This window comes from Pelodiscus sinensis, chromosome 30 (assembly GCF_049634645.1).
Source record: "Pelodiscus sinensis isolate JC-2024 chromosome 30, ASM4963464v1, whole genome shotgun sequence".
NCBI lineage: Eukaryota > Metazoa > Chordata > Testudines > Trionychidae > Pelodiscus > Pelodiscus sinensis.
Window position 1 is genome coordinate 8,600,581 of NC_134740.1, and position 12,440 is coordinate 8,613,020.

The 12,440-nt window shown below is 53.2% G+C and overlaps 1 protein-coding gene across 1 annotated transcript; it reads right to left on the reverse strand.

The window, feature by feature from the left end:
- Positions 1-2,029: 2,029 nt before the first annotated feature.
- On the reverse strand, positions 2,030-3,015 carry LOC142821271 (olfactory receptor 1M1-like). The gene has a single exon (XM_075912111.1). It carries the CDS (start codon positions 2,984-2,986, stop codon positions 2,030-2,032), a length of 957 nt encoding a protein of 318 aa, XP_075768226.1. The 5' UTR covers positions 2,987-3,015.
- Between the last annotated feature and the right edge of the window lie 9,425 nt (positions 3,016-12,440).

The window sequence follows — 12,440 nt, forward strand, 5'->3', positions numbered from 1 at the left end:
CACTACAGTCCCAAATCTTCGCAGCGCAGTTTCTGCCTTAGAATGTTCTGACTTCATGAACGCCACTAACTCAGCATTGTCCAATAGAAGTCTTACTAGCCAGACTCCGTTTCACACAAATTCTTATATGGCTTCAGAAAGTTGCTACATAATCGCCACAGGTGCTGGAAGACTGCAGAACTACATTCGCACACGAGATTGCCTTGCCAAGTTCTCACATGCACGAAAAAAACCTAATCGTTCATTAGCACTGTAAAGACATGATTTACTAATGCAATCCTGTTATCAAAGCCCCCACCTCTCCGTATACATCAAGTTTCTTTTGAAGCAGAACGGAGCGCATTCTATGCTGCTTGTGCTCCTTAGAGTGGGCAGTGCTGAGCTATTGGTTTAAAAGTAGGATATCGTTCTAACACAGATGTAATATAGACTGTGCTGCGTCACGCCTGAGAGGATAAGTGCTCTTTGAGGAGGCATTGAAAACAAGCATCGAGCTTGGCGAGTGTGTCTTTACAGAGCTAATGAAGAATTAGGTGCTTTTCCTTCATCTTAGAACGTCCCAAGCAAATGGGGTGTGCGAATGTACTTCTGCAGTCGTCCAGTCCATGTGTCCCGGTTTTAAGCGCATTTCTGGAGGCATATTAGAATTTGAGTGAAACTGTGTCCGCTAGTAATAGTTACATTCGGCAACGTGGTGTACGAGGCTTCCTAGCATTCTGTCGCACATACAGCATAAACTGCGGTGCTGTTTTTTAAAGGAAACTTGATTGTTGAGGCGTCATTGAAACAGGGCTCAATCTTTTAAAAGATGTCTTTACAGGCCGCATCTGGAGTATTGTGTCCAGTTCTGGGCCCCCCACTATAAAAAGGATCCAGCAGAGGGCAACCAAAATGATTAGGGGGCTGGAGCATATGACTTATGAGGAGAGGCTGAGGGACTTGGGTCTGTTTAGTCTGGAGAAGCGAAGAGTGAGAGGGGATTTGATAGCAGCCTTCACCTTCCTGGAGGGAGGTTCTAAAGAGGATGGAGAGAGGCTGTTTTCAGTAGTGACAGATGGCAGAACAAGGAGCAATGGTGTCAAGTTGTGGTGGGAGAGATCCAGGTTGGATATTAGGAAAAACTATTTCACGAGGAGGGTGGTGAAGCACTGGAATGGGTTACCTAGAGAAGTAGTGGAGTCTCCATCCCTAGAGGTGTTTAAGTCTCGGCTTGACAAAGCCCTGGCCGGGTTGATTTAGATGGGATTGGTCCTGCCTAGATCAGGGGGCTGGACTTGATGTAATCCTAGCAAAACACGTTTTTAGAGGATTTCTTAGCTGTCCTTAAAGGTGCGTTAAATACCGTCGACAGATGCTATAGGACAGCAAAATTCGATTCATACACGAGATTTGCTTGGGACGTGTTCACGAGCAGGAAAAAAACCCGAATCGTTCATTAGCTGTTTAGAGGCATTTCTTTTACAAAATTGATGCCTGTTCTCAATGACTCCGCCCAACCCCCAAACTTAACGTTACTTTTGCAGTAAAGGGCAGCAGTAGTTATGTGGTAGGTGCTTTAGAATGTGCTCACGACTTCTACACCACTATGTCAGCATTGTCCCATGTCAGTATTCCTACCGAGGCAGGAATATATGGCCTCAGAAATGGGTTAAAAACCTGCCACACGTAGTCAAGGACTACTCAACTACTTTCTCACATGAGATGTCCTTCCGACGTTCTTACATTCATGGGAAAAAAAGACCCTAATCTTTCTCTAGTTCTGTAAAGACATCTTTTACAAGATTGAGCCCTGTTTCAATGACGCCTCAACAATCAAGTTTCCTTTAAAAAAAGGCAGCGCAGTTTCTGCTGTATGTGCGTTAGAATGCACATTCAGAACCATTGACCTAAGGAAACACAACTGAATGGTGGCTACAGCTCTAACAATACCCTCAGCGCCGCCTTCCTATAATGCGGGAGACTTGCACTGATAAAAACTTGGACCACGTCAATGGATCCTTTCTAACTAGCTCTTTGATGTATTCCCATTTCAAACCTTTCCTAGGAACACCCGACATTCCTGCAGGGTTCTCCACACAGCCTCCTTGACATCTTTGTTTCTCAGGCTGTAGACGAGGGGGTTAATCAGGGGCGTGAGCACCGTGTAGAAGACAGAAAACACTTTGCTTGGGGCTTTCAGGGCTCCGGTGTTGGGTAACATGTAGACGGTGATCAGGGTCCCGTAGAACAGTGTCACCACGATGAGGTGAGAGGAGCAGGTGGAAAAGGCCTTTTTCTTCCCGGCGGTGGAAGGGATCCTCAGGATGGTGACGATGATACACACGTAGGATATCAGGGTCAGCAGGAATGGGGGGACTGTGTCTATGGAGGAGAATACGAGGGTCACCAAGGTAACCAAGCTGGTGTTACTGCAGGACAGGTTAATCACAGGTGCCAGATCACAGAAAAAGTGATCAATTTCATTAGGGCCGCAGAAGGCTAGTTGTGACATAGCGGAAATCAGCGTGGTGAGAATTACGAATGAACTCAGCCAAGATCCGGCCACTAGCTGCAGACAGAACCTGCTATTCATACGGCTGGCGTAGTGCAGGGGGCTGCATATTGCCAGGTAGCGATCATAGGACATCACCGCAAGCAGGGAACACTCCGCCGTCACTAGGAAACCAAACCAATAGAATTGCACCATACAGCTGGTCACCGAAATGGTCCGGTCCCCAGTCAGGAGACTGGCCAGCAGCCGGGGCAGGATGGTAGAGGTGCAACAAATCTCCAAGCAGGACAAGTTCCCCAAGAAGAAATACATGGGGGTGTGGAGGTGCTGATCAGCCACCACCAGAGATACAATGAGCGCGTTCGCCAACATAGTGACAATGTAGATCCCTAGGAACAGGAGGAAAAAAATAATTTGCTGTTCAGGGAGATTCCCAAATCCCAAAAGGATGAATTCAGAAACTGGTGTTTGATTTTTCCCTTCTCCTTCCTCCATGAGGTGCACGTTGGTCTTCTCCTTTCTCGTTCCCTGTGTGATGGATCTGGCATTTGAGAAAAGGAATAATCATACACTGAAACCAAGTGGACTCCCATCCATTTGATTCCCTACGAAACTGAGATTGCAAACTTGGCTTAGACGGCATATCCTTTCTCCAATGCAGAACGGCGCCCAGGCATTGCACAGCTTATTGGGAAAGAGAATTCCTAAGACCTACCCAAAAAGTGGCAACACAGTTAATTCATGACTCATCCATGCCTGTTCCCATTATTTTAATTCAGAAAGTCTTTTATTTACAGCCTAAAAAGGATCAAAACATTGCTACTACGAGAAAGGAGAAATTCTATTCTCCATAGCCTCTGACGGTAGGAGAAGAAGCAATGGGCTTAAACTGCAGCAATGGAGGTTGAGGTTGGACATTGGGAAAAACTTTCTACCTGTCAGGGTGGTGAAACACTGGAATAAATTGTCCAGTCCCCTGCCCTCACGGCAGGACCAAGCACCATCTAGACCATCGCCGACAAGTGTCTGTCCAACCTCCTCTTAAATATCTCCAGGGATGAAGATTCCACAACCTCCCTGGGCAATTTATTCCAGTGTTTAATCACCCTGACAGTGAGAAAGTTTTTCCTGATATCCAACTTAAACCTCCCTTGTTGCGGTTTAAGCCCATTGCTTCTTGTCCTATCATCAGAGGCCAAGGAGAACGATTTTTCCCCATCCTCCTTGTGACACCCTTTTAGAAAACCGTTCTCATGTCCCCCCGCCATCCTCTCTTTTCTAAACCAAACAAATTCAGTTCTCTCAGCTTCCCCTCAAAGCTCATGGTTTCTAGTCCATTCATCATTTTTGTTGCTCTTCTCTAGATCTCCAATTTCTCCACATCTTTTTGAACTGTGGTGCCCAGAGCTGGATATCATTGGGTTTTAAGGAAGCTGGGTGCTTTTGAAAATTGTGACTCTCCAGGAAGGCTGTGAGGGAGCAGAGGATAGAAACCAAGAGTGATGTACGGAGGGATTGCTTAGGACAGGGCTCTGTCACTGTGTAGGAAAGAGCTAAGTAGAGGGACGTGGAAGCAGCTGGAGAAAGAGAAGCCAGGCAGGTGTCCTGGGGGGGTAGATAGCTTCCCGGGCAGACCGTCATGAGGAGATAACAAAGTTGGTATTGAGGTGAAGCTTTCAGGGAGGAAGAGCATTAGCCAAGAGGAGAGGGCTTTGGCGTAAGGGCTGAGGAAGAGAATCGAGGCTTCATGTTGTCACTGGTCTCACTCACCTTTAATCCTCATTGGGAAGCAGCGACCTCCCCTCCTCTCATCCTCTGGGCTCCCGGAAAGACTCCTGCACGTTGCTGCCAGGAAGGGTCTGTCATGGCTGTTTGCATCACACAGCAGGGCACGGCTCCTGCTCTGGATTCAGGCAGGGCTTATCAGGGAGCGCCGCCTCCCCCGGCCTGTGCTGTGGGTGGGACCCCGGGGCCCTGTGGCTGGCGAGTGTAGCGAGGTACCCGCCCAAGGGAATCACGCTGGTGGTGCGTGTGAGAACAGGGTCGCACCAGAGCCGAGGCCGCCGGCATTCAAATTGCAGGGTAAATCTCTCCCCCGCCATGTGCTCTGAGTGTGCAAAACCCCTCGGGGTCCCCATCATGTTGCTGCCACGTGAGCAGGTGCAAAAGCAAACCCATGAGACTAGCAAAGTCCTGGCTCCATTTAATGGAGTCTTGGCCTTTGTCCAGTCAGAGGTGAGAAACCTTCATTGGGCCTGGGGTCACAAAGCCACAGAAAAATCAGTCAGGAGCTACACAGGAGGGAGAAGCAACCCCCCCAAGACAGAAACCCCCCTGACCGAGAAGCAGAAGCCTCCCCTCATTCCCCTCGCACAGCCTCCCCAGGCTCGGGGGGGGGGGGGCCCAATGAGGGGTTCAGTGTGGGAGGGGGCTGCCAGGATTTGGGCTTAGAGTGTGGGGGATTGGTGGATCTGGGAGTGTGGGAAGGGGCAGGTGCAGGCTGGGGGTGGAAGGGCTGAGAGGGGGAGGGCTGCGAGGGGGAGGGCTGGGAGCAGGCTGGGAGTGGAAGGGCTGGGAGGGGGAGGGTGCAGGAGAAGGCTGGGGGTGGAAGGGCAGGGAGGGGAAGGGTGCAGGAGAAGGCTGGGGGTGGAAGGGCAGGGAGGGGGAGGGCTGGGAGTAGGCTGGGGGTGGAAGGGCTGGGAGGGGGAGGGTGCAGGAGAAGGCTGGGGGTGGAAAGGCAGGGAGGGGGAGGGCTGGGAGCAGGCTGGGGGTGGAAGGGCTGGGAGGGGAAGGGCTGGGAGCAGGCTGGGGATGGAAGGGCTGGGAGGGGGAGGGCTGGGAGCAGGCTGGGGGTGGAAGGGCTGGGAGGGGGAGGGCTGGGAGCAGGCTGGGGGTGGAAGGGCTGGGAGGGGGAGGGTGCAGGAAGGTGCTGGGGGCTGGTGGTTCTGGGAGTGTGGGAAGGGGAAGGAGCAGGCTAGGGGTGGAAGGGCTGGGAGGGGGAGGGTGCAGGAGAAGGCTGGGGGTGAGAAAGGCTGGGAGGGGGAGGGCTGGGAGCAGGCTGGGGGTGGAAGGGCTGGGAGGGGGAGGGCGGAGGAGCAGGCTGGGGGTGGGAGAGGCTGGGAGGGGGAGGGTGCAGGAGGGTTCTGGGGGCTGGTGGTTCTGGGAGTGTGGGAAGGGGAAGGAGCAGGCTGGAGGTGGGAGAGGCTGGGAGGGGGAGGGGCAGGAGGGTGCTGGGGGCTGGTGGGTCTGGGAGAGTGGGAAGGGGCAGGAGCAGGCTGGGGGTGGAAGGGCTGGGAGGGGGAGGGCGGAGGAGCAGGCTGGGGGTGGGAGAGGCTGGGAGGGGGAGGGGCAGGAGGGTGCTGGGGGCTGGTGGGTCTGGGAGAGTGGGAAGGGGCAGGAGCAGGCTGGGGGTGGAAGGGCTGGGAGGGGGAGGACGGAGGAGCAGGCTGGGGGTGGGAGAGGCTGGGAGGGGGAGGGGCAGGAGGGTGCTGGGGGCTGGTGGTTCTGGGAGTGTGGGAAGGGGCAGGAGCAGGCTGGGGGTGGAAGGGCTGGGAGGGGGAGGGCGGAGGAGCAGGCTGGAGGTGGGAGAGGCTGGGAGGGGGAGGGGCAGGAGGGGGAGGGGCAGGAGGGTGCTGGGGGCTGGTGGTTCTGGGAGTGTGGGAAGGGGCAGGAGCAGGCTGGGGGTGGAAGGGCTGGGAGGGGGAGGGCGGAGGAGCAGGCTGGGGGTGGGAGAGGCTGGGAGGGGGAGGGGCAGGAGGGGGAGGGGCAGGAGGGTGCTGGGGGCTGGTGGTTCTGGGAGTGTGGGAAGGGGCAGGAGCAGGCTGGGGGTGGAAGGGCTGGGCTGGAGGGAGGGCGCAGGAGCAGAGAGGAGGTGCAGTAGTGGGCTGGGGGTGGGAGACCTGCAGGGTTGGAGCCCCAGCCCCACCTCCCCAGTGCTGGCGGGGGGAGGGGAAGCCTCAGGGGCCAGATCCTGAAAAGCGGGGGGCCAGATTCACCCACCCCGGTGTAGGTAACTCCTAGACGTGACAAATTTTCTGTGCACTGTTCTGGGCGTAGTGTTCAGGACAGCGATACAATACATTCCGGGTTCACCAGTGCGGTGTCCTGACAGGTCTCCTGATCCATTAGTGATGATAAACGTTCGGCTGGGTGCGTTTTCATGCGCTCCTTCAATACGTCCTGCCAGCTCTGCACAGGGGCTAGCAGAACAGACCTCACCTGAGCCCCAAAGAGCACAGACTCAGGTAAGATACAAAGGCACCTGAGGCAGGTTTATTGTTGAATGAAGCACGTGAATATTAGGCGGTAGCCAGATGGCCTCTGGCCCCTACGTGTTTGTAATGGACACGGCTTAATGCATAGTATGGATTCACTATCGCCCCCTAGGCCAGCCAAAGAGTTACATCGAGGTGCCCCAAGATTTATGGACAGAAATACACAATCTATGATACACACTGTACGTTTCATCTTAAGTGTTAATGGTACGATTGGTACCTTCCCTGGGACTTTTGTCCAAAGCCTTCACTGCCTGTTCTGCTTTCACTCCTGTTGTTTCCAACTATTTTATCATGTGCTCAGAGGGGTGTCCCTGTACTGCCCTACTAGCAGGGAAACCTCTGCTTGTGACATGGCCTGTTACTCAGAGTGTAACTCTTTGGTTCAAGCATTAGGTCCATGCTTCAGACTCTTTCTCCGACACTGGGAACGTGCTACGCCCTGCGCTATGCACACAGCCGGACGAGATTGGAACAATTGTCCCTTCCGGCCTTGGAATTGATAATCCATTGTTAAGACAGCGATGGGCAGGCTTGGCAGAGTCACTAGAGGTGCTAGAACTAAAACTCACGCGGAGTAATGGTAGTTCGAATTAGAGAGCCTAATTCGAACTACCTACTCCGTGCCGAGTGTAGCCGCGGGCACGGAGTCCACACTAACGGGGATTTAAAAATGGCAGCGCGCAGCAAGATGCAAATGAAGCCCAGGATATGTAAATCCCGGGCTTCATTTGCAACTTCGAATGCCTACATTAGCCACCTTAGTTTGAACTAGGGTGGCAGTGTAGACATACCCTAAACTCTTTCTGAATCCTGTTAAAGTCCTGGTCTTCACAATATCATCTGGCAAGTAGTTCCACAGATGGACTGAATGTTGTGTGACCTTTATTTCTTGTGTTACGAAAAGCAGTAAATAACTCTTCCTTCTGTTCTTTCTCCATACCAGTCATGATTTTCTATCAAATCCCCCTTAGTTGTCTCTTTTCCAAGCTGAAAAGTCAGAGTCTGAGTAATAACTCCTCTTACGGAAGCTATTCCATACCCCTCATCATAGTGTGCCTTTTCTGGAACCTTTTCCAATTCCAATATCTCTTTTTTGACATGGGGCAAACACATTTGCATGCAATATTCAAGATGTGGGTATATTTTTCATCTTATTCCCTATCCCTTTCATAATGATTCCCAACATTCTGTTCATGGTTTTGACTGCCGCTGTACACTGAGTGGATGTTTTCAGAGAACTAGCCACAATGACTCCAAGATCTCTTCCTTGAGTGGTAAAAGGTAATTCAGACCCCATCATTTTATATGTGTAATTGTTTTCCAGTATGCATTACTTTATATTTTTCAGCACTGAGTCTCACCTGCTATTTTATTGTCTGGTCACCCAATTTTATGAGATCCCTTTATAGCTCTTTGCACTTTGCTTTGGAATGAACTCTCTTGAATAGCTTTTTATCATCACACACTATGGTTATAGAGGCAGACTGGAAATAAATAATTAATTTTTAATTAACCATGGAAACGATTTATCAAGGGTGGTGATGGAGTTCCCATTGTTGACAATTCATTTTTTTTCTGCAATATCTGCTCTAGCAATCATTTCGAAGAATTTCTATGGCTTGAGTTTAACAGGCAGATTAGATTATCACAATAGTCTTTTAATTTCTTGAAATCTATGAGAGAGAGAGAGAGAGAGAGAGAGAGAGAGAGGGTATATAGAATCATAGAATAATAGAATAATAGGACTGGAAGGGACCTCGAGAGGTCATTGAGTCCAGCCCCCCACCCTTAAGGCAGGACCAAGCTCCGTCTACACCATCCCTGACAGATGTCTATCTAACCTGTTCTTAAATATCTCCAGAGAGGGAGATTCCACCACCTCCCTTGGCAATTTATTCCAATATTTGACCACCCTGACAGTTAGGAACTTTTTCCTAATGTCCAATCTAAACCTCCCCTGCTGCACTTTAAGCCCATTACTCCTTGTCCTGTCCTCAGAAACCAAGAGGAACAAATTTTCTCCTTCCTCCTTGTGACACCCTTTTAGATATTTGAAAACCGCTATCATGTCCCCCCTTAATCTTCTTTTTTCCAAACTAAACAAGCCCAGTTCATGAAGCCTGGCTTCATAGGTCATGTTCTCTAAACCTTTAATCATTCTTGTCGCTCTTCTCTGTACCCTTTCCAATTTCTCCACATCTTTCTTGAAATGTGGCGCCAGAACTGGACACAGTACTCCAGGGCCGTGTCCAGACTCAGGGGTTCTTTTGAAAAAAGTACCCTTTTTTCGAAAGAACTTCCCCTGCGTCCAGACTCAAGCCGCGTTCTTTCGAAAGTAAATCTAAAGAACGCGGCTTTTCTTTCGACGGCTGTACACCTACTTTTACGAGGAAGAACGCCTTTTTCGAGGGAGATCCGTCAAAAGAACGTGAGTCTGGACGGGGGGAGCCCTTTCTTTCGAAATTATTGGCCTCCAGGAACAAGCCCTGGTGGACAATCTGGGCCATGGGTTGCACGTCTGTGGTTCCTGGCTGCAGCCATTCCTTAAAGGGACAGGCACCCTCACAGCCACTTGTTGCAGACAAGGAGCCAGAGCACACGGCGACCTTGCTGCAGCATGTCCCAGCCCCAAGACCATCCTGGCCCTTCCACCGAGCCTTCTGGGGACCCAGCCAAGGGCTCCAAGCGCCGGGCACCATCCTGGTCCGGCGCAGAGATCAAGAGCCTGCTGGAGCTGTGGGGAGAGGAGGAGGCCTTACAGGCCCTCAAAAGCCGGCGGCGAAATGCCGAAATTTATGGCCGCATGGCTGAAGCCCTGGCCCAGAAGGGCCACTACCCCCGCACCCAGGACCAGGTGCGCTCCAAAGTGAAGGAGCTGCGGCAGGGCTACGCCAAAGCCAGGGAGGAGAGCTCCCGGTCTGGGGCAGCCCCCCACTACTGCCCCTACTACCCAGAGCTGGACCAGATCCTGGGTGGCAGTGCAGAAGCACGCACACCACGGCGGTTCGTCCAGTCTGGATTGGCAGACCCGGTGGTGGACGCTCCAGAGCAGGAGCTACAGCAGTCTGGAGACGGGGACATGGTCTCAGAGGAGGAGGACAGCGAGGAGACGGCGACCCTCACCCTGGAGCCAGTCACCCAGACCTCTGAGGCCTCCCAGGCGTCATCTGGCGCAGGAGAGGAAGCAGCAGGTGAGTACAGTGAGGTTGTGTCACACCCGGGGGGGGGGGGGGAGGTAGGTGGGTGCACAGTGGGTGATGCACAAGGGAAACCTGTCATGCTCAGGCTGATGCCCAGGTCTCACACACACACACACACACACACACACACACACACACACACACACACACACACACACACACACACACAGTGTGACCTTCAGAATGTCTGCTTCCCCTGTCTCAAGGGAGAGGGCATGCCCTTTTGGACAGCTGTTGCACACATGACTGATTGTGATAGAAATGTAGCCGTGTTACTCTGATCTGAGGAAGTGGGTCTGGCCCTGGAAAGCTCATCCCCTAATAAACCATCCTGTTAGTATTTTCAGTGCTACAGAGTCCAGTTTATAGGACTGATTGTGTCTTCTTCTTTTCCTCCACAGCCGGACCAGCCGTGGAAGAGGGCCGCAGCACCCCAGCCCCACCTCCATCTCCATCTCCATCTCCATCTCGGGGACATGGGAGCCGCAGACACAGGCGTGTCTATGCGGACATCCTCAGACAGCACGTCGAGGCCGTGCAGGAGCAGAACGCCATCCTGCTACAGAGGGCGGAGGCAGAGGAGCGCTGGCGTGACCGGCTCATGAACGAGCTGGTCCTGCAGCGCACGGTGCTGTACAGCACCCTGAGGGAGGTCAGCGGCTTGCCTGCTGCTGTGCCTGGTCCTGCTCCTCCAGCACCCCATGACCCCACCCCACCAAACCCCCCTTCCACAACAGCATCCCTTTCCCCCCTTGGACCTCCCTCTCCCCCAGCCCCCACAGTTCCCCAGCCCCTCTCTCCCCCTGGCCCTCCTCTCCCCCAGGCTTCCACGTCCCAAGAGCACCCCAGCAGCCAGCCAACCGACAGGTGCACCACCCGATCCCGTAGCCGGGGAGCACCCCAAACACGAGGCCCAGGCAGGAAAGGGAAATCTGCCAAGCCCCGTTCAACCTGATCCCCTTCCCCCCTCCAGGTTTCCAGTCCCCTTCCCCCCCTCCAGGTTTCCAGTCCCCTTCCCCCCTCCAGGTTTCAATCACCCCCATCACCCCAGTTATAAAGCACAAACAAAGGGTTAAACGAACTGTTTCTTTATTGTATATAGTTTGGCAACAAAAAAAATGAAAATTTTTTTTGTTATGTTTGCAACATTTATAATTTTGTACATATTACCTAACAAGTAAAGAGAACATTTTATTTTGAAACACACCCTGGTGTAAGTGATGTGTCCAAACTGGGTCAGGAGATGGGTTGTGGAGGGAAGCTTCTATTGGGCCAGGGCCCAGTCCCCAGGCAGAAGCCCCTCAGTGCACTCAGTCTCAGTGGCCTCCACTGGAGAATTGCTCCCGGAGGGCCTCCCGGATGCCAACTGCAGACCGGTGAGCCTGGCGGATGGCAGCTGTCTGGGGCTGGGCAAAGAGCCTCTCCTGGGCATCAGCAGCTCTCCCCCACCCTGGTAGGAAGGCCTCTCCTTTCCTCTCCACGAGGTTATGGAGGACGCAACACGCGGCCACCACCTCGGGGATGTTGGTCTCCCCCATGTCGAGGCGTGTGAGCAAGCACTGGAATCTGCCCTTTAAACGGCCAAACGCACATTTGACCTGGTTGCGAGCCCGGTTAAGGCGAGCATTAAACTGCTCCTTGCTCGCATCCAGCTGGCCGGTGTAGGGCTTCATCAGCCATGGCATCAGGGGATAGGTGGCATCAGCCACTATGCACACCGGCATGTGCACATCCCCAACCGCAAACTGGCGATGGGGGAAAAATGTTCCTGCCTGAAGCCTCCGGTACAGGTACGAGTTCCTGAAGATGCGGGCATCGTGTGCCCGCCCTGACCACCCAACACAAATGTCCGAAAACTGTCCACGATGGTCAACCAGGGCCTGGAGGACCATAGAAAAGTAGCCCTTTCTATTGATGAATTGGGCTGCTCGATGGGGCGGTGCACGGATGGCAATGTGTGTCCCATCGAGCGCTCCTCCGCAATTTGGGAAGCCGAGGGCAGCAAAGCCGGCCATGACGCTGTCCAGATCTGGTAGACAGATGAGCCTGTTGAGCAGCTCCGAATTGATGGCCCTCACCACCTGCAGAACGAGACAGACAACAAAGTATTAGAAGGGGTGCCTTATCTCTTAGGAGGAGAACCCACCGCCCACCTTCCCTCTCAAACACCCCGGGAATCCCCTCCTCAGAACCCCCCCCCCCACACAATTCAGGGTGAGTGGAGGAGCTCCCTCCCACTCCCACTCCACTTGGCCCTTCCTGACAGTCTCCCTTCCCCCCACCCCAAACTGTGATTGTCCCCAGACAATGACTTACCTCCATCAAGACGGCCCCGACAGTAGATCTCCCCACGCTAAATTGGTGTCCCACGGAGCAGTAGCTGTCGGGGGTTGCCAGCTTCCAGAGGGCAATGGCGACCCTCTTTTCCAGGGGGATGGCGGGCCGCAGGTGGGTGTCTTGCCGTTGCAGAGC

Bases quoted from the DNA above. Each gene is read 5' to 3' on its own strand.
- LOC142821271 (XM_075912111.1), bottom strand. From the start codon at position 2,986: ATGGAGGAAGGAGAAGGGAAAAATCAAACACCAGTTTCTGAATTCATC.